At 37.2% G+C, this 25,760-nt stretch overlaps 1 protein-coding gene and 1 pseudogene across 16 annotated transcripts in view; one reads left to right on the forward strand and one right to left on the reverse strand.

The window, feature by feature from the left end:
• Nucleotides 1–25,760, forward strand: part of Pign (phosphatidylinositol glycan anchor biosynthesis class N) — a 236,883-nt gene that overhangs the window by 155,163 nt on the left and 55,960 nt on the right. For 5 of the 16 annotated variants that reach the window (XM_087191842.1, XM_013077236.3, XM_087191837.1 and 2 more), the window contains one exon: nucleotides 10,912–14,984. The exons of 9 other annotated variants lie outside the window; for them this stretch is intronic. Coding sequence is in view for 4 of the 7 variants with exons in the window: in XM_013077236.3 (XP_012932690.1) it covers nucleotides 10,912–11,035 (124 nt within the window). In the remaining 3 variants the exon portion in view is untranslated. Of the gene's footprint in view, nucleotides 1–3; nucleotides 163–10,911; nucleotides 14,985–25,760 lie in introns of those variants that run through there. 2 more of the 16 variants (XR_015443246.1, XR_015443247.1) reach the window with 2 other exon arrangements.
• Nucleotides 16,531–16,691, reverse strand: LOC147830048 (U2 spliceosomal RNA; annotated as a pseudogene).

Raw genomic sequence — 25,760 nt, forward strand, 5'->3', positions numbered from 1 at the left:
CAGATTGCACGCTCCTAGGGCAGAGACGGTGAGCCAGTCCCAGCACCCAGAAGGAGGCTCCCCCGCCGCCATTCCACACTCCTAGGGAAGAGAAGGTGAGCCAGTCCCAGCACCCGGAAGGAGGCTCCCCCGCCGCCATTCCACACTCCTAGGGAAGAGAAGGTGAGCCAGTCCCAGCACCCGGAAGGAGGCTCCCCTGCCACTATTCCATGCTCCTAGGGAAGAGAAGGTGAGCCAGTCCCAGCACCCGGAAGGAGGCTCCCCCGCCACTACTCCATGCTCCTAGGGAAGAGAAGGTGAGCTGCGCGGGCTCCAGAAGCAACCTCCCCTACCCCATGGAAATGAGAAGACATGTAAAAAAGCCTCAAAAACAGACTTCCAGAACACCTACAGCAACCCCAAAGGGAAACGAGATGGAACAATCTGATACTCAACCACCTGGACTCTCTGAACTGGCAACAAAGAGGACCTGGGAAAAATGAAATCAGAAATAATTACTCAGATAACAGCAAAGATTGTGCTCATAGTGCAAGACATGATTAATAAATCTAGAGAGAACACAGATAAAAAAAAAATACAGGATCTGAGGAACATGATGGAATCCCAACATAGGAAACAAATGGAATCCATAAAGCAGATGCAAACAGATTTCCAGGAGATTAAAAACTCCATCGAAAGTCTGCCCAGCAGAATGTACCAATGTGAGGATAGAATTTCAGATATAGAAGATAAGATTGCGATTAGTGACCAGGAAAAGAAAAATTGCTTTAAAATTGTAAGGGAACACGAGAAATTAATCCAGCAGCTGTGAAACAGTGCAAAGAAGAATAACTTAAGACTGGTTGGAGTCAATGAAGAAACAGGAGAGAGTGCAGATAACATAAAAAAACTGTTCACAGAAGTGATGAAAGAAAACTTCCCAAGCAGGGGAAAAGAACTTGACATACAGATAAGTGAGGCATATAGGACTCCAAATAGCCTTGATCAAAAAAAATCTACACATAGGCATATAATAGTTAAGATTCCAGAAACCCAACAGAAGAACAAAATTCTACAAGCAGTGAGAGAAAAGAAACAAATCATATACAAAGGAAACCCCATCAGAATCACAGCAGACTTTTCAATGCAAACCCTCAAGGCAAGAAGAGCTTGGAGTGACTTATTCCAAGCCCTAAAGGAAAACAGCCTCCACCCCAGATTGAGGTACCCTGCAAAACTATCTTTCAAAATGGATGGAGAAATAAGATACTTTCATGACAAAGAGCACCTTAGGAACTTCGTGAATACCAAACCAGCACTCCAAAAAATTTTACACAATATCCTAGGAAAAGACAATGAGGATCACAACCCCAGGAAGCCCAGCAGAATGAATCCATTGGGCATGACAAATTAAACGCAAAGGGGGAGAATCCAACAAAAAGAAAAAGTCACGACAAGGCTTTTAAAACTTTTAACTTCATCTCCCTAATGAGTGTATAATTCAATCTTGTTATTGTACTGATTAGTATTTTTCTGATTCTTGAGTTGCACACCTTTCATTGTGCTGTCCTGGCTATTTATCATCTTCTTATGGCTACCTTTTTTTTCTTTTTGGTACCAAGGATTGAACTCCGGTCCTTGCGCTTGCGAGGCAGGCGGTGGAACCACTGAGCTAAATCCCTGGCCCTCTTATGTCTACTTTTTCATTGGGTTGTCTATGAATGAGCTGTAAGAGTTCTTTATAAATTCTGGTCATAGGATATATGCATTGTAAATATGGTCTGTTTAAGGACTACTTTTCATTTTAATGATGTCATTTAAAGTTCTAAATTTTGATGGAATCTCATTTATCAATTTTTTTCTTTTATACATCATGTTATTTATATCCTAGGAAGTTCTTGCCTACCCTAAATTCATAAACATTTTCCCTTGTAATTTCTTCTTGAAGTTTTATACTTTTAGGCTTTCATATTTAGGTTCATAGATCCCTTCAAGTCATTTTTATGTATGGAAATAAAGGATTGAGGTTAATTTTTTATATATGGATACCAGATGTTCTAATGCCATTTGCTGAAAACACTATCTTTTCCTCAGCTCTTGAATTGAGTTTATAGTCTATAAAATGTTAATGTTAAATAATCTTTCAAAACTCAGTGGACCATATATGTGTGGTTCTATTTCTAGATTCTCTGTTTTATTCAAATTATCTATATGTCTTTCCTTACACCAACACTGCCTTGATTACTGTAGCTTTAGAAGAAGTCTTTTTTTTTTTTTTAATAAATTTATTATTTTTTTGTTTTGGTACTGGGGATCCAACTCTGGTTTTTGGGCTTGCAAGGCAGGTAGCAGAACCACTGAGCTAAATCCCCGGCCCTAGAAGAAGTCTTAAAATTAGGTACTAAACGTCTTCCAACACTGTTTGTTTGTTTGTTTGTTTTACTTTTCTAAGTCCTTTGTACTCCTACATAACTTTTAAATTTCAATATCCAATTCTCCATTTATAGCAAGTATACATACACCTGAATTTTTATATATACCTTGTGTTTTCTAATCCTGCTAAATTCAAATACAAGTTCTAGGGGCTCCTAGAGATTTCTTACTATTTTCCCTGTAGATGACCATTTCATCTACATATAAAGATTTTGCTTCTACCTTGCCAATCCTATCCTAATTGTGTCATTTTATTGCCAGACTATTTTGGTTTGGGCCTAGGTTTCAAAGTTTAATGGACAGATGAAGAGTAAGCATATCTGCCCTTGTTCCCTACCTTAAGGAGAAAGCATTGAATCTTCTCCATTCATATAAGGTGTTCTCCCTGGAAGCATGGAGTACATGTCTTTTTTGTTTGTTTGTTTGTTTTGTTTTTTTGGTACCGGGGATCGAACTGAGGACCTTGTGCTTTCGAGGCAGTAACCACTGAGCTAAATCCCTGGCCCTGGAGTACATGTCTTTAATCTGTTGAAAAGGTTCTGTTCTACTTCTAGTCTCCTGATAGCTTTTACCATGAACAGCTGTGGAATTTAGTCCAATACTTTTTCTCCGACTAGTGACAGGATCATATGGCTTTTTCTTTTCCTCTGTTAAAATGATGACTTTTGGGGGTGGATCTTCCAATGCTGAACCAACACTGCCATCCCTATAATAAAACCACTGTCTACATACTGCCAGATCTGACTTCTAATAGTTTGTTTTGTTAAACAAATTTCTATCTATGTGCATACTTTTTTCTTCTATTATCTTTATCCAGTTTTAGGATTAGCGCAATGTTGATTTCCTAAAATGAGGGGAGAAGTGTTCCTTTTTTTTTTTTCTGCTTTAATTGTTTGATATAATTTATCAGTTAAAATGTATATGAGCCTGTTGTTGTCATATTGGTAGGTTTTCAAGCTAGGAATATAGTTTCTTTAATAGGTGCTATTCAAATTTTATATTTCCTCCAGAGTTAGTTTCATTAATTTGTCTTCCAAGGTACTTCTTAGAAGTTGTCAAATTTATTTCAAAACAGATTTTTGAAATATGCTTTCTATATCCTTTTAAATTCTGTAAAATCTGTGGTAATGTCTCCTAGATCTTGATATTTTAATTTTAAAAATGTATAATTGATATTGTGTAATAGGAAGTAAGGTCTAAAGGAGCAGGGGAAGTGGGAAGGGTATGGGAAAGGAAAGAAGGAAAAAAAATATGAGAAAAGATAAAAAAATGGAAACAAAATCTTTGCAAATAGGGAAGGGTGGAGGGGGTGAAGGGAGGGCAAGGGAAGGGGAAAAAAATAAGAACCGAGATACTCTTGTAATGGTACAAGGTCCCAATGATGAATGTAACTGTATTTTATACCTAAAATGTACCAATAAACTTCATGGGGGGAAAAATATATATATATTAAACATATTTCAAGTGTCATGACAAATATGGATATTCTAGAATTTTGTTCTTCAAATAACTTACTAAATGCTAATATATGTTAGTCTGTCTTTTAAAGGATGCAAGCATAAGCTTTCAAGAAAAGGAAAAAATAATGCTGTGGGAGATTAACTAGGTATCAACTAAATGGTTAACAATTTATACAAAGTGTTACAATTTTTTACTTCTGAAAATTAAAAATAAAGTTTATTTTTAAAAAAATTTCCAACCCATGCCTTTCCAAAGAGAATCTTATCAGACTATACAACTTTACAAACTTACTTAAAATCTGTAACATTACTGGAAAGAAAAGAAAAATCTGCAGAGTAGAAAGCCCTTTTTCCTGGCTTTAGGGAACTTTACATATGAACAAATACCTGACAACATGCTGACATTTTAGAAGCTGCTCAGCTATAGGTTAGAGTTACTGGAAAGGAAGGAGGGAGAACTTCAAGATCTTGAATCCTCTGGGCCTACTTTACCTGTACCCAGCAATCACCCTCCATGTTCCTGGGGCTTGTTCCCAGGGGCTTGACCTGTGGGCCACCCCTGGGTTGGGGGTTCTTTAAAGAGCACCATGATTTTTCTCACGTGCTAGGGGTAGATGAGACAAAACATGACCTGCTTTTCTCACACTGGCCTGATAATGGCCCTTCTAAAATATTTCACACTTTCTTTGTTGAAAAATATAAAAAGTGAAAATTACAATTAAGTTAAAGCATTAAATGTAATTCTGATAGGTATTAAAAATAGGCAATTTGAGAATATGTATGCACCATAACTTGGTTTGGGACAAACTGTACATATTGTATGAAGACTCTGCTTTACTGCACATTTGTGAGATATGTAGCCTACATTTCTTTCTGTATTTCTGAAAAGTTTTTATGAAGCCATATTCTGTGTAGATAGTACAATTTACTGTGTTTAAAAAGGAACTCTCAACATTTACTAATGCTGATAGGTGAAAACAGGGTAATTTTAATAATATTTTTTATCATTCCTTTTCCAAAAATCTGGGAGACAGTTTCTTTGATTGTGAGATTACTAAAGAGATGTGTTCTTTTTTCCTTTGTTTAGATCCTTGACTAAAATTTCACTTCAGTGAATTTGAGTTTGGATAACATTTTTCTTTCTAAATAGCTGATAGTTTTGTCAAAATATTTCTAACATACTTCAGAGTATGCTATAAAGTGTCAGAATACATAACCAGGGAACATCTTAGATACATTTGGATAAAGTTCAGAGTATCCAAGAATCAAAAGAGAAAATTGTCTTATTTTTTTGAAATTGTTGAACTATAGTTTATTTGTAAGTCATACTTATTTTTATTTAATTTTTTTAATTTTATTGGTACATTTTAGGTATACAATATAATGACATTCATCATTGAAAATTTGCACCTTTACATAATCTCTCTTGGTTCTTATTTTCCCCCTTCCCCTGCCGTCCCTTTAACCCCTCCATCCCTCCCTATTTACAAAGACTTTGTTTCCATTTTTTCATTTTCTCATATTAATTCCATTCCCTTCTTTCCTTTCCCCTACCACTCACAGTTCCACTTTGCCCCTTTTCTTCCTATTTCACATTATCTATTATACCTTTTAGTCCTTATTTACACTTTCAGTTTCTCACACTAGAGAAACTATTCAGTATTTACACATGTGTGTCCTATTTATTTCACTTAAGAGTATAGTATCGCCTCAATGTGCATCCATTTAGCTATGTCTCTAATTTCTTATTTTTTATGGCTGAGTAGTACTCCATTTTATTTTTCTTTAAAACCACATTTTCTTTATCCAGTCTGCAGTTGATGGGCAATTGGGCTGCTTCCAAGTTTTAGCTATTACAAATTGTGCTGCTATGAACATGGGTGCACATATATCACTGTGGTATGATTCTTTTAATTCTTTGGGGAAGATCCCCAGCAGTGGAATAGCGGAGTCAAATGGGATTTCCAGTCCTAGTTCTTTGAGGTATCTCCATACTGATTTCCACAGTGCTTGCACCAGTCTACACTCCCACCAGCAGTGGAGCAGGGTTCCTCTTTCCCCACAGCCCCGCCAGCAATTGTTATTGGTTGATTTCATGATAGCAGCCATTCATTCTTTCTGGAGTGAAGTGGAATCTCAGCGTTGTTTTCATTTGCATCTCTCAAATGACCAGTGATGTTGAACATTTTTTCATGTATTTATTTGCTATTTCTACTTCTTTGTCTGAGAAATGTCTGTTCATTTCAGATGCCCATTTTTGGATTGGGTCATTAAATTTGGGAGGTTTGATTTTTTTTTAAGTTCTTAGTATAGTCTACATAGTAGACCTTTGAGGAAGAACAGGTGAAGATTTTTTCCCATTGTGGGTTGTCTCTTCACTCTGTTGGTGGTTTCTCTTGCTGTGCAGAAGCTTTTTAATAAGAAGAGATCCCATTTGTTGATTGTTTGTGCTAGTTCATGGGCAACTGAGGTTTTGGTCATAAAATCTTTTCCTATACCAGTGTCTTCAAGAATTCTACCTAACCTCTGTTCTAGCCGGTTCAGTATTTCTGTTTTAATATTTAGATATGTAATCCATTTTGATTTTAGTTTTGTGCATGGTGAGAGATATAGGTCTAGTTTTAATCTTTGGCAAGTTGAAACCCAGTTTTTCCAGTACCATTTATTAAAGAGGCTATCTTTCCTCCAGTGAGGGTGTTTGGCTCCTTTGTCAAAGATGAGATGGCTGAGTGTGTCTAGCGTTGTTTCTGCAACTTCTAATCTGTTCCACTGGTCCTCAAGTCTGTTTCTTTGCCAGTACCATGCTGTTTTTATCACAGTAGCTTTGTAGTATAGTTGCAGGTTGGGGATTGTGATACCCCCTGCCATGTCTCTGTTGCCTAGGATTGCTTTCACTATTCTAGGTCTCTTCTTGTTCCAAATGAATTTTTGGATTGTTTTCTCAAGGTCCATGAAGTATGCTGCTGGAATTTCAATTGGAATTGCTTTGAATCTGTATAGCAGTTTTGGAAGTATGGCCATTTTCACTATGTTGATTCTTCCTACCCAGGAGCAAGGGATGTCTTTCAATTTTCTGATATTGTCTTCAATCTCTTTTCAGAATGCTATAGTTTTCAGAGAAGAGGTCTTTGATTTCTTTTGTTAGGTTCATTCCTAAGTATTTCAGTTTTTTGGATGTTATTGTGAAAGGAATTATTTGCCCTATTTCTCTCTCAGAGAGTCTGTTGTTCATGTAGAGGAAAGCTATTGATTTTTGTGTGTTGACCTTGTATCCAGCTCCTCTACTGAATTTGGTTATTAAGTCTAGAAGACTTTTGGTGGAGTTCTTGGAGTCTTCTATATAGAGCATCATGTCATCTGCTAATAATGACAATTTGACTTCTTCATTTCCTATCTTTATTCCTTTTATTTCTTTCTATTGTCTAATTGTTGTGGCTAATATGTCCAAGATTATATTGAACAAGAGTGGTGATAGTGGACATCCTTGTCTTGTTCCTGATTTTAGTGTGAAGGATTTCAGTTTTTGACCATTGAGTATGATATTGGTTGTTGGTTTTTCATAAATGGCTTTTATCAGATTGAAGTAGAGATCATCTATTCCAATTTTTGTAGGGTTTTTATCATAAATGCATGTTGGATTTTGTCAAATGCTCTTTCTGCATCAATTGAGATGATCATACGGTTTTTGTCCTTGGCTCTATTGATATAGTGTATTACATTGATTGGTTTGCGTATGTTGAACCATCCCTGCATCCCTGGGATGAATCCCACTTGGTCAGGGTGTATGATCTTCTTGATGATCTTCTGCATTCAATTTGCCAGTGTCTTATTAAGGATTTTTGCATCTGTGTTCATTAGTGAGATTGGCCTATACTTGTCTTTTTCAATTGGGTCGTTTTCTGCTTTGGGGATCAAGGTGATGCTTGCTTCCAGGAATGAATTTGGGAGTATTGCTTCCCTTTCAATTTCATTGAAGAATTTAAATAGTAGTGGCAGTAGTTCCTCTCTAAATATCTTGTAGAATTCAGCAGTGAAGCCATCAGGACCCAGGCTTCTCTTAGTTGGTAAGTTTGTGTTTTCCATCTTATTGGCGTAGAGGTTCTTGAAATAGGTGTTGATGATCCTCTGGCTTTCTGCTGGGTCCATTTTAATTTCACCCTTTTCATTCCTAACTGCATGGATTTGGGCCTTTTCTTTCCTTTGTCTGATAAGGTTGGCTAAGGGTTTGTCAATTTTGTTTATTCTTTCGAAGAACTAAGTCTTGGCTTCATTGATTTTTTTGAATTGTTCTCTTAGTCTCCATTGCATTGATTTCTCCTCTGATCTTTATAATTTCCTCCCTTGCATGAGCTTTGGGTTTGTCTTGCTCTTCTTTTTCAAGAAGCTTGAGGTTCAGCATCAGGTTGTGTAATTGAGCTCACTCTGTTTTCCTAATATAAGTATTCACTGCTATGAATTTCCCTTGTAAGACTGCTTTCATTGTGTCCCATAGATTCTGATATGTTGTATTGTCATTGTCATTTAATCGAAGGAACTGTCTGATTTCTTCTTTAATTTCCTCTTTGACCCATTGGTTATTCAGAAGTGTGTCATTCAGTTTCCATGTGTTTATGAAATTCTTGTGGTTTCTTTTGCTGTTGATCTCTAATTTCATCGCACTATGGTCTGATAATATAGAGGATAACTTTAATTCCTTTGTACTTACTGAAACATGTTCTATGAGCAGGTACATGGTCTATTTTGGAGAATGACCCCTGGGCAGCTGAAAAGAATGTGTATTCTGATTTTGTGGGGTGGAACACTCTGTTAACATCTGTTAAGTTCATTTTTTCAAGAGTCTGATTGAGTTCTAGTATTTCATTACTTAATTTTTGTCTAGTTGATCTATTTGTGACAGTGGGTTATTGAGTTCCCCCACTACTATTGTATTAGTGCTTATTTGATTTTTCATGTCCATTAGTATTTGTTTTATATAGTTGGGCACACTAGTGTTTGGTGCACATACATTTATGATTGTCATCTCTTCCTGTTGGATTGTTCCCTTTACAAGGATGTAGTGTCCTTCTTTGTCTCTCTTCATCAGTGTTGGTTTGAAATCCACTTCATCTGCAAAGAGGATAGCCACTCCTGCTTTTTTTGGGTTCCTGTCACATGAAGTATTGTTTTCCACCCTTTAAGTTTCAGTCTGAGTTTCTTTTTTGAATTAAGTGTGTTTCTTGTATGTAGCATATTGTCAGATCTTACTTCTTGACCCTTTCTGCCAGACTGTTTCTTTTGATTGGTGAATTGAGACCATTAACATTGATGGTTATAACTGATAAGTATTGACTTAGCATTGTGATGACTTTTTCTTTTTATTGGATTCTCCCCCTTTGCATTTAATTTCTTGTCATGCCCGATGGATTCATTCTGCTGGGCTTCCTGGGGTTTTGATTCTATTGTCTTTTCCTAGGATATTGTCTAAAATATTTTGGAGTGCTGGTTTGGTATTTGCGAAGTTCCTCAGGTGATTTTTGTCATGAAAGTATCTTATTTCTCCGTCAATCTTGAAAGATAACTTTACAGGGTACATCAGTCTTGGTTGGAGGCTGTTTTCCTTTAGGGCTTGAAATAAGTTACTCCAAGCTCTTCTTGCCTTGAGGGTTTGCATTGAGAAGTCTGCTGTGATTCTGATGGGCTTTCCTTTGTATGTGATTTGTTTCTTTTCTCTAACTGCTTATAGAATTTTGTTCTTCTGTTGGCTTTCTGAAATCTTAACTATTACATGCCTATGTGTAGATTTTTTTTGATCAAGGCTAGTTAAGAGTCCTATATGCCTCACTTATCTGTATGTCAAGTTCTTTTCCCCTGCTCCTACTTAGGAAGTTTTCTTTCATCACTTCTGTGAACAGTTTTTTTATGTCATCTGCACTCTCTCCTGTTTCTTTATTGACTCCGATCTTGTGTTATTCTTCTTTGCATCGTCTAGCAGCTGCTGGATTGATTTCTCATGGTCCCTTACTATTTTAAAGAGATTATTTCTTTTCCTGGTCACTAATTGCAATCTTTTTTTTTTTTTTCTTGGTACTGGGGATCGAATTCAGGTTCTTGTGCTTTTGAGGCAGGGAGCAGAACCACTGAGCTAAATCCCTGGCCCATTAATTGCAATCTTATCTTCTATATCTGAAATTCTGTCCTCACATTGGTTCATTCTGCTGTATAAACTTTCAATGGAGTTTTTAATCTCCTGGAAATCTGTTTGCGTCTGTTTTATGGATTCCATTTGTTTCTTAAGTTGGGATTCCATCATGTTCCTCAGCTCCTCTTTAGATTTATTAATCATGTCTTGCACTATGGGCATAATCTCTGCTGTTATCTGAGAAATTATTTCTGATTTCATTTTTTCCAGATCCTCTTTTGTTGCCAGTTCAGGGAGTCCAGGTGGTTGAGTATCATATTGTTCCATCTCGTCTCCCTTTGGGGTTGCTTTAGGTGTTCTGGAAGTCTTGCTGCCAGCAGCTCTGTTCCTAGATGCTGGGGGCCTGTCTTAGTTTTCTCATTTTTTTTTTTTCTTTTGGTACCAGGAATCGAACTCGGGACCTTGCGCTTGCGAGGCAGGCACCAAAACCACTGAGCTAAATCCCCGGCCCTGTCTTAGTTTTCTAAAAGCTTTTGAAATTTAATTTCTACTGTTGACAAAGTCATAGGTACTACTAATACAAATCACATTTTTATAACATAATTCAGTCATTGCAGATACCTCAAAATATTGTTTACTATTGCAGCATAATGGTAGTTGTTATTGAGGTTTCAATTAATATATAACTAATATACATTATTAATTTTTAAGGAATACATTATTAAGGAATTAATATTATATTACTATATAAAAAATTTGAGTTTTTAGAAAAACATTTTAGTACCTATTTCAAAATCATTGGTAGCCTTTGTAATTCTGTGTATTTCATGTACCCATTCAAAAACATTATTTAGAGAATCTTATGTAATTCCTCATGTATTTTGGTCTGCCTATAATGTTTTTCTTTTTCTCCTTTTGTAGCATCAGCCACTATGTGATTGTAATGTCCATGGCCATCTTCCTGGTGTTTCTCAATGGTCTGGCACAGCTGCTCACAACTAAGAAGGTCAAACTATGTGGCAGACCCAAAAGCCACCTCATATAATGTTGCTGAATTTGTCAACCAGCATCTGGATCCTGTTTATCATTCTCTTTATAAACTAAAATCTCATCAAAGATTCAATAAGAAGATGGATATGGATGTATAGGATATTCTACTTCTGTAAAATATTATGTTTGGAATTCTGGATTTGCAGGTTATCTTGGATAAAGGAGCTACCTTTTTCTTTGAGGTTTTTTTTTTATTTACTCTGTTGTAGTGATTATTTCTATGGGAAAGCATAGTAAAGCACTCTCCATTTTCATTCTTTTTCTTTAGCTGGCAGCTCTTCTCAGTGATATTCAAAGTTCCTGTATCAATGTGATCATGGTACAGCTTCCCATATACTCAAAGGAAAACATCCATCTATGGGGATAGTATTGATGGCATCCAAAATCATTGCTGTGGTTGAATTTAAATGACATCATAACGTGGCACCATAAGTATTTATCAGCTCTCAGCACTGATTTTGTAGTAGTTCTAACTACTCAGTAATATCACTAATAAGGCAGGGTATATTATTTCACATTTACTGAAGCTTCTGCAGAAAAATGTTTGCAGTGTTTTTCATTTTTCTTCAGAATGCAGTAGCACTATCTTAGGCTTCTTAATGCTATTTCCAGAGTTTTCATAGTCAACTAGTTAGATACAGGTTTAACCTTCACTCCTTCCTCCCCTCATTTCTGTATTATAGAATTTCAAGGGATAAAAAAGTGAGCAAAATGCTTAGTATGTGTGTCTTGTCTAAACAAAAAGTTTTAGTTGTAGACTCACTATCTGTTATACTTATAGGTTTTCTTCATGTATTGTTTCAATATGATGCTCTGAAGCAGTGGTTAAAACTTCCTGACATTATCCTAAGATTCATGTTAAAAATGCTACTCTTGGGCCGGGGATTTAGCTCAGTGGCATAGCACCTGCCTGGCAAGTGCAAGGTCCTGAGTTCAATCCCAGGTACACAAAAAAAATGCTACTCTTGTGGTTATGAGATTCTAGTCATCAGCCTAAAGTCATCTCATTAAATTTAGATTTCCCTTTGTAAATTAAGTCCAATGGACTAAATATTTTAAGACTAACCTTTATTTGGAATATCCATACAGTGACCTTTACATATCACTGTAGAGGTGGCCTTTTGCCCATGGTATGCCAGAAGTGTTTGGCTGATGCTAAGCTTTGCTGGTATGTATCCCATTTTTTAAAAAAATTTGCTTTTGAATTAAGTTATAGCATTACTAATTTGCACTAATGACTAGAAAGCCCTCTACAGATTAGATTACTAGATATTTCAAATTTGCAAGTGATTAAATAAATACAATTTAGAAGATCAAAATGCAGTTTGGCAAAATATATTTTCTTAATTTTTATTTATGATGATCTATAGTTTTAATATATTTGTGATAATACTTCATATACAGCAGTGAAAGCATTCTGGTATGTTAAAAGAGAACTACTTATGTTAACATAAGACCTCATGATTCAGTCTATAATATAAAATCTAGGTAGACAATTAAGAGGCTACTGTGTTGGCAGAAAGAGAATCCATGAGCTTTCATATAATCTTGTGATTTTTCATCAGTTTTTCCACATATCAGAGAAGCCTGATTACTATATAAAAAAATTATCACTTAACTCTTTATATCTAATTTTGCCTTTTGTCTTTCCCTAGATTTTTATGCAAAGTAATTGATGGATATTTTATTACAGTGTTGTAAGAGGTGCTCAGTGCCTTATGTTTATTGAGTTCTTCAGAGCATTTTTATTTTTTCCTTTTTTTCCTCTTAATGCTACCTTTTGGGTTCATTGTGAGTTTACAGAACTAGAAAGTGCTCCTGCAGCCATGCACTTTATGCAGGCCCCCACACTCACATTCACTTAGGAATGGGCCTTTTCTATTCTATAGTTTCTCAACAATCTTAATGTGTTTTGAAGCATGTATTTTTATATTGAATAACAGAAAAAAGAAATGAGATTTAGGCAAAATATATTTTTTTCCATCCTATATATACCATACTAGATTTCTTTTATGAATCAAAATTTTAGACATTTGCTAATTTTTTTTTTTCAGGTCCTGGGAATCAAACTTAGGACCTTGTGCTTGCCAGGCAGGTGCAGCGCCACTGAGTCACATTCCCCACCGAACATTTGCTAATTAACATTGTTTAAGTTAAGAATTTCTATAAGAATTAAAGTGAGCATATCAAATTGAGAAAGTACTGAACTACAGAACAGGCATGCTGTGTCATATGCACTATGAATAAATTTGGGGGAAACATTAAGGCTTTAGGAAATGAACTTCAGCCTGTCCATAATTTACTCATAAAATAATTCTTATTATTATATTAGTGTGCAATACTGAGAACACAAAAAGCTTTTTTTAAGTTTGTCAGAAAATGTTATAAGTGGTAGTGTAATTTTAAAATAATGTCCTCAAAATTATTTATTAATGAGGCCACTTGATAAAACCATGTTTCCCCAAAAGAAGGAAGTAACTGGAAAATAAGCGCTAGTTGTTACTGTGATGATGGCCAGTGTCATGCAGAAAATTATACCTCAGGACTCTCTTGCTGAGTGGCTATGCTATAATGGCAGATAAGACAAGGTGCTGACATTTTTGATCTCCAGTTTTCAAGGTTGATTATTTTTTGGATAAGTCTTATTTTCAGGGAAACAGAAGTATTCATTTAGTTATAATATTATTTCTCATTAAAAACTCATTCCAAATTTTGGCCAGTTCAGACATTAGGAACATGTATGTCAAGTCCCCTCCTGCACTATCATCTTTATACAGTACACTTGTTGGGAGGGGGTTTGTGGTTGGTTTTTTGAGACAGGGTCTTGCTGTGTAGCCCAGGCTGACCTTGACCTCAGTATGTAGTCCAGGTTGGCCTCGAACTTGGCATGATCCTCCTGCCTCAGCCTCCCCTGGGATTACAGGTATGCACCACCATACTTGGCCAGTACGCTGTTTTAGTAGACTAAAGACTCTTTTGCTCCTCCTTTTGACATATTACTTTGCTATTCAAAGTATGATTTCTAATGACAGAGGAATGAAGAGGATTGCATAGTATAGTCTCTAGAGACAGGCAGGAGCTGCTGTGGGGAAGCAGAGGAGCTCCATCTACACATTAGGTGTCATCATTTCAGGGGGCTGAAGACAATGACACTAAATCAACTTGCTCATTTGGAAAGGACCATTTTAGACTAGTTATGTAGACTCCTTTAAAAGACCAGAGATAGCTTGTTAATTTCTCTCCTTTTCTATGTCGACAGTCCCCTCATCCTCTTTAAAATGTTCTAAAGCATTGTGATTGTTATACTCAGTACTCTCAATACTATGGTAATGTCATTGTAGCATTTTGCTATTTATGCATTAGCATGATTTATAAAATAATGAAAGGACGGGTTTTTATACTTAATATTCATTCTATAATGAAATAAAAGCATTTTGAGATGTGTTGCTTATTTCCTTTAATGCACTAAAATGGATTACAGTTGTTGATCAGTTCACCATTAGAATTGCAGTATTTATGTGCCGAAGAGCAGCATTTCTGAAAAAAATGTATATATCTCTTAGAGTATTAGTTCCATAGTATACAAATAATGTCAGTGAGTATTCTTCAAAGCTGTCAGAGCCATCAAAAACAAGGAAAGGCTAAGAAATTGTCACAATCAAAAGGAACCTATCAAGACATGACTAATAAATGTAATGTGTCATTTTGAATGGGATCTTAAAACAAAAAAGACATTAAGTAAAAACTAAGGAAATGTGAATTCAGTAGTATGGACTTAGTTAATAAAATATTAATATTGGTTCATTGATTTTGAAAAATGTACCTTACTAATTTAAGTTGTTAAAAATAGGAGAAACTGGGTAAGATAGTATGTGGGAACTTTATACCATTCTTGCAAATTTTCTATAAAACTATTCTAAAATAAAAAGATTATTTGGTTTTAATTTTTTCTCTGCACAAATAATTTTACAGAAATGCATTAGTGGAATAAGTAAGCAAGGTATAGAAGGTGGTTTTTGCATTTCTTGGTTTTTCTGTTACTTCTCTTTTCCTTTGTTTTCTCTCTGCACCTCTGTTCATGTCACTCTGCTCATATCTTTTAGCCATTTGAGTATGAGTTCATCATGTGGACTGAAGTGTTTTCTTCATGAATAGTTTCCGTCATTTAGTAAACTCCTATAAATACAGTGTGTGTGGTGGGCAGCTGCACCCCTGCTCAACATTCTTGAGACAGCTGTGCCTCCATTGCTACCCTTATATCTCGGGCAGGAGTTAAACCAGTTTTGACTCTTTTCTTACTGTTAGACAAAATGGCCGCAGGGAGGTCTGGTAATCAAAATGGCGCCCACTTCTTGAAAACAGATCGATTCCTCTCCAGGAAAGTGGAACTGAACTCGCCAACCCCACCCCCACCCCCACCCCGCTACTCATCCTCCAATAAGTTTAAACTCTGACACCTACCCCAGCAATACAACTAATCCTCAACTCCCACGATGCTCTCCCAACCACACAACCCTTTATAAACCTCACCCAGTTAGTCTCTTGCTCTTTCTCTCCATTGTTCAAGAAAGCTGGGCAGCTCGTTCCCCCCAGTAAAGCCCTGCCTCGGGTGCTCCTATTTCGGCTCAAATTCTTTAACTAACTGCAGTTGAGTAGTGTATGGGATGCACGTCTGACCCAAACTTCAGTCCAATTTGAGTTATTTACAAGATTTTCAAGTAGAACTGAGAAAATTTCTAAGATACAATGTTCAAGAGTTGCTGGTGACCATGTTTAGTTGAAATATTTCAATAAGTAATCTCTTCCAACAGCTCATCCTCAAAAAAATGGGTTTATTCCATTGATATTTCTGAAAATATGATGGGTTATGACAAGTTGAAAGCTCTATTTAGAATGTTTTATTTTGTGTATGCTTTTTTGGTTTTATGCTTTCTAAGTTAGAACTGATGGGACAGAATAATTCCATGAAAACTAGTTTAGACAAGTCCTGTTCATAGCCCTGCTTTCCTGCCTAATAGTACGATGTAGCCACACTATTTTGATACTAGTGAAAATAGCAATTCAAAATCTTAGCTTTATATAACCTCCATCTCCAGGAAATGCAAAAGGAGTGCTTTCATGTCATTCCTCCAAAACAAAGCAAAAACTCTCCTGGGTGCTACTAGATAAACACAAGCATGAATAATCATTGCGGAGAGCCCATTATATGCCAAGCCCTTTGGCAGGTGCTTTACATTCATTATATCACCTAATTGAATCATTGCAATCATTTGTGCTAGGCCAGACCTCTGGGAGCCTAGCCTGGTTTGGATTCCTGGCTATTGAGAAAAACGTCTTGGATTCTGCTCAAGACTCTTTTTTACTTTAGCAAAAGTAGCATAAGGACAGGGAAAGTAGTAATGTGAAAAAATGTACAGGTGTTTTTGACCCCCAAGAGGTGTCTTTGGCTGACTAATTTACTAATTTTTTTTTTTTTTTTTTTTTGGTACTGGGGATCGAACTCAGATCCTTGAGTTTGTGAGGCAGGCACTGGAACCACTGAGCTAAATCCCCAGCCCTTAATTTACTAATTTCTTATCTTTGCATCTTTTCAGATTATATATTTGAAATATAGAATACACTTGATCTTAGCCAAAAGGCCGAGAAGCGATTGAAATGTAGAATAAGTCATACAGTTCTAATTATACTGCCTTTATTGGAAGCGCAAACAATTTTAGCATTTAAATGTTTTCTACAACTTACCATTTGTTGTCTGAATGACTGGCTAATAGTTGGAGAGATTTTAAGCACAGATCACATTTCAAGACAATGTTCATGTGGGCAAAAAAATTTACTAGATACAGAAAACTATTAACTGGGCTTTTTAGTAATTCATTAGTAGGTTGAATGGCTTTTAAATGTTTGTCATTTCATCTGCTGGCCTCCAAACCTTGAACCTGCTCCTCTAAGACTTTTCTATGTGATACATATTCAACCTGACATATTCAAAGACATATTCAACCTGATTCTTGCCCTGAAGAAATGTCTGATCTAAATTGGGAGACAAAAGTCTGTGTTCCTCGGTTATGGACATATTCCAGAATCTCAGACCTGTCTGGGTTCTGCCTCTTATTAGCATGTGACTTCAGGCAAGCCTCTGAGTCTGAACTGACTTATTTGTAAAACGGTAATGATACTGCCTGCCTCACAGTATGTTTTGGTCTCATTTCACTTATGACGGATTAAAACATTAAATATACAAAATTACTTGGGCACAGGGCTTTATATCCTGATAAGATTTGTTCCTTAGTGCTTTGCATACTTAAAATTTATGTATAGGTTATAGTCGTTAAGTAAAGGCAGCTTATGATACCTGCCCTGTAACAATGCATGCAGTTAATGCTTGACACTCAAAGAGAGAAAACTCAGGAAAGCTGGTGTCCCGATAGATACAGAGACACATCTTGAGAAAATGATTGAAATCAGCGTAGTCCCTCATTGAGATACTTACAAACAACTGAGAAAACAAGATGAATTTTTAGAATTCAATTTATATTTAGAAGGATTTTATTCCATTAGTTAGACATTTACAGAAGTTCATTATTGATGAGGTTGTACTATATGCCAGGAACTTTGCTAAGTACTTTAGAAGAATTAGTTAATCTAACTTTTTTTACTCACATTTCATAGAAGAGGAAACGGACTTAGGTTAACTTACACATCTCAAATGGTCAAGAAGTGGTAGAATTTCAGGTTTTAAATAGGTCAGTATAAGGCAACCTTTAAAGTCATCCTCTTTCTTCTCAATGTAACTTCCCAAAGTAATTTTATGCACACAAGTCAGAAGAAATGTAGAAATGTTATTTTGGTTGCTCAGCATTTAGTCCTGCTTCTTACTTTGTTTTTATTTTTTTGTTTGGGTTTTTTTGGTACCGAGTATCAAACTTTGGTCCTTGCACCTGTGCAGCAGGTGGCAAAACCACTGAGCTAAATCCCCGGCCCCTGCTTATTTTGGATGGTGTTCCATGATGGGGTACAGTGCTGTTCTATTACGAGATGAAAGTGGCCCCCACACTTCTGCCACCAGAAGCTCAGTTCAGAGTGGACACTAGAAATGGCATCAATGTGGCATCAATGGTCACGCTTCAGTGATGTTCTCTGTGGCTCCCCTTATCTGTAGTCTCTGCAGCCCAGCTTTTCATGGTCTCCAGCCTTATTACTTTACAAATCATTCATGTCCTAAAATTTTCTCTGCATCTCACATACTTAAAACCAAGAACTTTAATTGATGTGTACTTTGAACGTGTTGGTAAATGTATGTTATCAGTATTCAGTGTGTTTTCTATAGCTTCAAACAATTTAGTAAATATTTGTATAGTCCTTATTATGTGCCAGGCATTGTTTTAAATTTAAAAATACTATTTTATATAACTCTCATAACCCTGTGATACACATATTATACCACTTTACAGATAGGAAAACTGAAATAAACAATAATTGTAAACATTTGCCCAAGAGTTGAGCTAGTAAAGAGTTTACATTTTGAAAGGGTAGTTTTCCCCAAACATCCTACCATAGTATCTACAGAGGAGTATTTGTAGACTGTTTCTGAATATGAATGACATATACCTATGGAGGTAGTGTAAAGACTAGATGTTCTTTCCTCATATATAGTACTCGAGTGTACCCAGTAAAAGGAGAAAAGGGTGCCTTTGAAATTTCCTCCATGTGTGCAGTTGGCTAGGCGCATGCTTGCCCCAGATTCTTAGCATTTACTCTGAGGCATATGCCACCTCTTTTCCAAGTGGTATATGCAGCACAGAATGAAGTTTGGGTTTTTTTCACTTTTATTTTTTTATTTTTTTATTTTTTTTAACATTTTCATATTTTATTGGTACATTTTAGGTATACAATATAATGACATTCATCATTGGAAATTTGCACCTTTATATAATCTCTCTTGATTCTTATTTTTCCCCATTCCCCTGCCCTCCCTTCAACACCTCCATCCCTCCCTATTTACAAAGACTATTACCATTTTTTCCTTTTCTCATATTAATTCCATTCCCTTCTTTCCCTTCCCCTACCCCTCCCACTTCCCCTTCCCCTTTGCCCCTTTTCTTCCTATTTCACATCATCTATTATACCTTTTAGTCCTTATTTACACTTTCAGTTTCTCACACTAGAGAAACGATTCAGTTTTTACATGTGTGTGCTATTTTTTTCACTTAAGAGTATCGCCTCAATGTGCATCCATTTAGCTATAAAGTCTCTAATTTTTTCATTTTTTATGCCTGAGTAGTACTCCATTTTATTTAAAAAACCACATTTTCTTTATCCAGTGTACAAGTGATGGGCATTTGGGCTGTTTCCAACTTTTAGCTATCATGAATTGCACTGCTATGAACATGGGTGCACATATGTCACTGTGGTATGATTCTTTTAATTCTTTGGGGAAGATAACCAGCAGGGAAATAGCTGGGTCAAATGTGACATCCAGTCCTAGTTCTTTGAGGTAGCTCCATACTGATTTCCACAGTGGTTGCGCCAGTCTACACTCCCACCAGCAATGGAGCAAGGTTCCTTTTTCCCCAGAGCCCCGCCAGCATTTGTTATTGGTTCATTTCATGATAGCAGCCATTCTTTCTGGGGTGAGGTAGAATCTCAGCATTGTTTTAATTTGCATCTCTCAAATGACCAGTGATGTTGAACATTTTTTCATATGTTTATTTGCTGTTTCTACTTCTTTATCTGAGAAATGTCTGTTCATTTCAGATGCCCATTTTTGGATTGGGTCATTAAATTTGGGAGGTCTGATTTTTTTAAGCTCTTTATAGATTCTAGATACTAGACCTTTGCTTGAGGAAGAGCAGGTGAAAATTTTTTCCCACATTGTAGGTTGTCTCTTCACTCTGTTGGTGGTTTCTCTTGCTGTGCAGAAGCTTTTTAGTAAGAAGAGATCCCACTTGTTGATTATTTGTGCTAGTTCACGGGCAACTGAGTTCATAAAATCTTTTCATATACCAATGTCTTCAAGAGTTCTACCTAACCTCTGTTCCAGCTGGTTCAGCATTTCTGTTTTAATATTTAGATCTTTAATCCATTTTGATTTTAGTTTAGTGCATGGTAAGAGATATAGGTCTAGTTTTAATCTTTGGCAAGTTGAAACCCAGTTTTTCCAGCACCATTTATTAAAGAGGCTATCTTTCCTCCAGTGAGGGTGTTTGGCTCCTTTGTCGAAGATGAGGTGGTTGAGTGTGTCTGGAGTTGTTTCTGCGTCTTCTAATGTGTTCCACTGGTCCTCAGGTCTGTTTCTTTGCCAGTACCATGCTGTTTTAATCACAGTAGTTTTGTAGTATAGTTTCAAGTTGGGGGTTGTAATACCCGCAGCCATGTCTCTTTTACCTAGAATTGCTTTTGCTATTCTGAGTCTCTTTTTGTTCCAAATGCACTTTTGGATTGTTTTCTCAAGATCCATGAAGTATGCTGGTGGAATTTCAATTGGGATTGCATTGAATCTATGTAGCAGTTTTGGAAGTATGGCCATTTTCACTATGTTGATTCTTCCTACCCAGGAGAAAGGGATGTCTTTCCATTTTCTGATAGTGTCTTCAATCTCTTTTCAGAATGCTATAGTTTTCAGAGAAGAGATCTTTGATTTCTTTTGTTAGGTTGAGTTCTAGGTATTTCAGTTTTTTGAACATTATTGTGAAAGAAATTGTTTCCCCTATTTCTCTCTCAGTTAGCCTGTTGTTCGTATAGAGGAAAGCTATTGGTTTTTGTGTGTTGACCTTGTATGCAGCTACTTTATTGACATTGGTTATTAAGTGTAGAAGACTTTTGGAGGAATTCTTGGGTTCTTCTATATAGAGTATCATGTCATCTGCTAATAAAGACATTTTGACTTCTTCATTTCCTATCTTTATTCCTTTTATTTCTTTCTATTGTCTAATTGTTGTGGCTAATATGTCCAAGATTATATTGAACAGGAGTGGTGATAGTGGACATCCTTGTCTTGTTCCTGATTTTAGTGTGAAGGATTTCAGTTTTTGACCATTTAGTGTGATACTGGCTCTTGATTTTTCATAGATGGCTTTTATCAGAATGAGGTAGAGACCATCCATTCCAATTTTTTGTAGGGTTTTTATCATAAATGCATGTTGGATTTGTCAAATGCTTTTTATCCGTCTATGGAGATAATCATATAGTTTTTGTCCTTGGCTGTATTGATACAGTGTATTACATTGACTGATTTGCGTATGTTGAACCATCCCTGCATCCCTGGGATGAATCCCGCTTGGTCAGGGTGTATTCTTGATGATCTTCTGTCTTCTCATTTCGACAGGGTGGGGGGGTTGCTCCCACCCACACCCATGCAGCTCACCTCCTGTGTGCTGGGAGTGGTGGTACATCAACCCTAAATCCTCCTCCTCTGCACTGGGAGCTGTGGCACGTTGATCAGGAAGCCTCCTCCTCTGTGCTCCACTTTTATTTTTTTCAGGACAAAAAAGAAGGATAATAGTAAATTATAGGATAGAAGTAAATACTAGCTATCTGTTTTCAAGCAACTGAAGCTTTATAAAAACCCAGAAGCCCAAAGTATATACATATATATTGTAGTGTGTGAATTGTGGCCATGCCTTAGCTCTTATCTGAGAACATGAACTTACTCAGAAAATGGATCTTCACAGATGGAAAGATCTTGAGTTCATCCTAGACTAACCAAATGGTCCCTAAATCCAATGACAATTGTCTTTATAAAAGACAAAAGAAATGCTGGCCATGTGTAGCTCCATGGTAAAGCACTGGCCTAAAACATATGAGGTCCTGGATTTAATCCCCAGCATGGCCAAGAGAAAAAAACAGGGAGAGAAGGAGAGAGAGGGCATGGGAGAAGAGGAAGGAAAAGAAGAAGGAGAAGAAAAGAGACAAGATGGAGGCAGAAATTGGAATTACGCAGCCACAGTGAAGGATCCCCTTGTGGCCACAGAAGCTGGAATAGGCAAAGAAGGATCCTCTCTCAGAACCTGAAGAGGGATCGTAGCTCTGCCCACATTTTGAGCTAGGACTTCTAGTCTCTAGACCTGTGAGAGAAAACATTTCCACTAGTTATGCCACTCCCTTTATGGCCATTTGTAACCACAGCCATGGGAAAGGAATGTGCTTGGAGAGATGAATTTTACAGAATCATTAGCCCCTTTTGTGACTGCTTAGTACTTTGACAACTATTACTCAAGTCCTTACCAAACCAGTTTAGTTATAGAGAAGAAAAAATGTGCAAGGGGCTGGGGATGTAGCTCAGTGGTGCCACACCTACCTGGCAAGTGCAAGGTTCTGAGTTCGATCCCCAGTAATGAAAAAATTAAAATAAAATAACTATAGTGAAAAAAATGTACAGAAAAAAATAATGTTTCCCCATTTCTTCTGAGTCCAAATCTGGGTTTTGGAGGCAAGATCTGGTTGTGCCTGTGTGCTGAGGTAAGTTGGTCCTTGGCCTCTGAGCTGCATCTGAGGATAGCGTTGTTAGGAAAGCCTTGCTTCTTGTGGCAAAGCATCAATCAACTTTTCAAGTCCCTTCAAAGAAAAGTTCCATCTACTGAAATGCATTTGAGTGGACTGGGATGGTGGTTTCCTACTTTCTATTCCAAGGGTTCCTGTTAATACTTTCACACAAAATTGTGCCATGATGTTTCTCCAGTCTTGGTTTATTAAGTACCCATAAGCACTTATTTGCATTTAAGAGTTATATTTAACTTAGTACTTAGAAATTATCTTTCTCCCCTCTCATTTTAACAGGTCATGTCAGCACTTACATGGCTAACTGAAGCGATTTACTACTCAGAATACCATAGTTCACCATCAAGTGTGAATATAAAAATATAAACACAGGAGCCAGGTGTGGTGGTGCACGCCTGTAATCCCAGTGCTTGGAAGGCTGAGACAGGAGGATTGGCATGAGTCCACAGCCAGCCTGGGCTACATAGTGAGTTCAAGGCTAGTCTGAATTACATAGTGAGATCTTGTTTTAAAAAAATACATATATACATTTTTTTATTTTTTTATTTTTAAAATTTTTTTATTTTTTATTTTTTTGGTACCGGGGATCGAACTTGGGTCCTTGTGCTTACAAGACAGATGACAGAACCTCTGAGCTAAATCCCCAGCCCTATATTTAAATATATATATATCTGAACATGTAGTTAATCACTCTTTAATGTTGAGATGGCTGATGGTTTGGCTTTTCTGGAGCATTACAGCCATATTTTTCTGAGTGGTAGAGAGATCCTGAAACTTTCCTTTTCTCTTTAATACTTTTGTTATGTGTCTGTTTCCAGTTGAAACCAGAAGCTTAAAAGCTAGTGATAAACCTGGCTGTCCTTTAAACCCTTGCCCTCTGAAGGCAACTCTGTGCCATTGAGACATAATCTAGGATACAAGAGGGAATTTGCCCCCAGGATCCCTGCACACAAGGCTCCTCCATCTCTTTCAGATTTGCTGTAAGTTAGACAGGCTACCACACACCCCATAATGGAGCCTGGCACCATAACAAGAACATTCTCTGAATCTCAGAGCAAAGCCTTTGAGTGCCATTTCACTTGTTAAGCCCCAAGTCTTGTGTAATGCTAACTGACATTCTGATTTATAAGATCTTATCTCATCTCAGTCTGATGGCTAGAATTGCTGTTCTAATGCTTCCAGGGGCTGGAATACTGACCAAACTCACTGAAGTCTGAGAAGGGAGAATAATGAGATGAGGGCCTATCATCCATCCCCTGAGTCTATGCATTTGAGAGCTTGTGTATCTAGGGGCTCACTCACAGATCTTCTCTGTATTTTATCTGGTAGACTCACTCCTCCAGGATGCTACTCAAATTGAAAACAAAGCTTATGAGTCTGAAATCGACTTTATGAGTTCAGCCCAGTGCAAGTGCAATGAATGCTTTGATGTGCGCTGCAGATGTAGGTGACTCCTGTCACCATGTTAGATGAGGTTTAATAAAAGGCCAATACCTTGTCCTGGTAAGACTTCTGTTCTGCTCTCTTTCTATTCCCAGTCACCCCTCCCACCCCTACTTAGCTTTTATTGTTACTTTTCTGACTGGGCAATTTGAAACTCTGGGCTTGGTCCTGAATATGTCTCGGAGTATAGCACTTAGCAGTACTAAACCCCATTACCCTCCTCATTAAATTCAACTTTTTCGGACAGAGCCACTTCCACTGATTGTCAACTGAACAAATGTGTGTTAACATTCTCTCATTCCTCCATCCTCCGTCCTTCTGCCCCTCCTCTCTGTATTGCCCTTCAGAAGCCTTACTTGACCCCTTCTGTGTCTGCTATGAGATTGAGTTAGGGACTTAAATGGTTCAAGACCCTCCATTGACCTTACACTTTTTCTCATTCTCCTCAGGCTTTGGAGGTGGAAAGGACAACAGAAGTAAAGGGGGGGCAGGGAGATTCAAATAGTTTTCTGTATTACTTTGTCCAAAAGAGGCAGGAAAAAATGCAAAATGGGAAAGAGCCATAAGGAGAATGAAATAATCCTTCTTTCTGCCCCTAGTCAAAACCGTATCACATAGGACTCTGTGGGAGGAGGACTAAGAGGTGAAAGACTCACAGAGGTTCTCAGTATTCACTGGTAGCCTGCGTATGTCCATTCCATGGCTTGTCTCTGTCTTTGTGGTACTAAAATTCTCTGTGGCCTTTGACTCTGATGACCATTTTATAGCTAGACAATATCCATGCTGTTTTTCATACGGAGCAATAAAGCTTGTTGAACTGAACTTTGGGAATTGGGGTAGTGTTCCTGTGGGTGAAGACTGTTTTGCTTTCTCCCTCTTCTGGTAACTTCCTCACTTGGGAAGCAAACCCTAAACCTTGTCCTTGCTAGTGTTCTATTCCGAGAAGCTAAGGAAACAATGAGGCCGTTGCTACCAAAAGAAGAGAGACACTTATTCAGTAAAGGTCAGAGACTTCGATCTATATGAAAATGTGGATGCTTTTCACAGAGGCACTTTGTTCAGAATTGTTATCCTTTAGAGCACAGCACTTTTCAGTTTGACTAATTAGAATCCTAATATGGACAAAAAGCCTTGCTTCTAAACAATTTAAGCAGAAAAGTTCTGAGGTTTTGTCAACACTATTTTTGCCTGCTATTGCCGTCTAAATGGTGGCATTTTCCCTTTGACTATAATATGTTTAATGCCATCCTGTTTTAATTTCTTCCTTTTCTTTTTAGAGCAGATGGCCTAAATGCCCTAAGTCTTTCCCAGGATGGTTTGATTCATTCTTTCAGAGAAACCTTGGAAGGATAAACAACTGAATGGCTCAGGAGAATAAAGCCAGTGGAATCCCTCTGCTATGTTGATGTTGTTGCAGATTTCTTTTGTCACAATTGGCAAGGACAGACTTCCCCAGGGGGATCAGGGATACAAAGGCACAAAGCACCTGAAAATTATCAGGCATCTTTTCATCACCATCATTGTAGTTATTAGACGCAGAGGGAGAGATGAAAGTGAATTTGCCAGCCATGAGGTAGGATGTCTCTGTGGATTATGGAATGAGGCGCAGCAATGGCCCTGCTGGAGCTGAATAGTATGTGCTGATGGAAAAAGGTACATTTAAATAGAAATAAGTATTTATCATTCTCCTATCTTTTTAAAAGCTTGTTCTTCAGGGGGAAAAGTCCTTCTTGGGCCAGACTGATTTGCAATATTTATGCGACCACATTGTCTGTGATGAC

This window comes from Heterocephalus glaber, unplaced genomic scaffold (assembly GCF_053883595.1).
Source record: "Heterocephalus glaber isolate CG9 unplaced genomic scaffold, H.glaber_assembly_v1.0 deba00000331, whole genome shotgun sequence".
NCBI lineage: Eukaryota > Metazoa > Chordata > Mammalia > Rodentia > Bathyergidae > Heterocephalus > Heterocephalus glaber.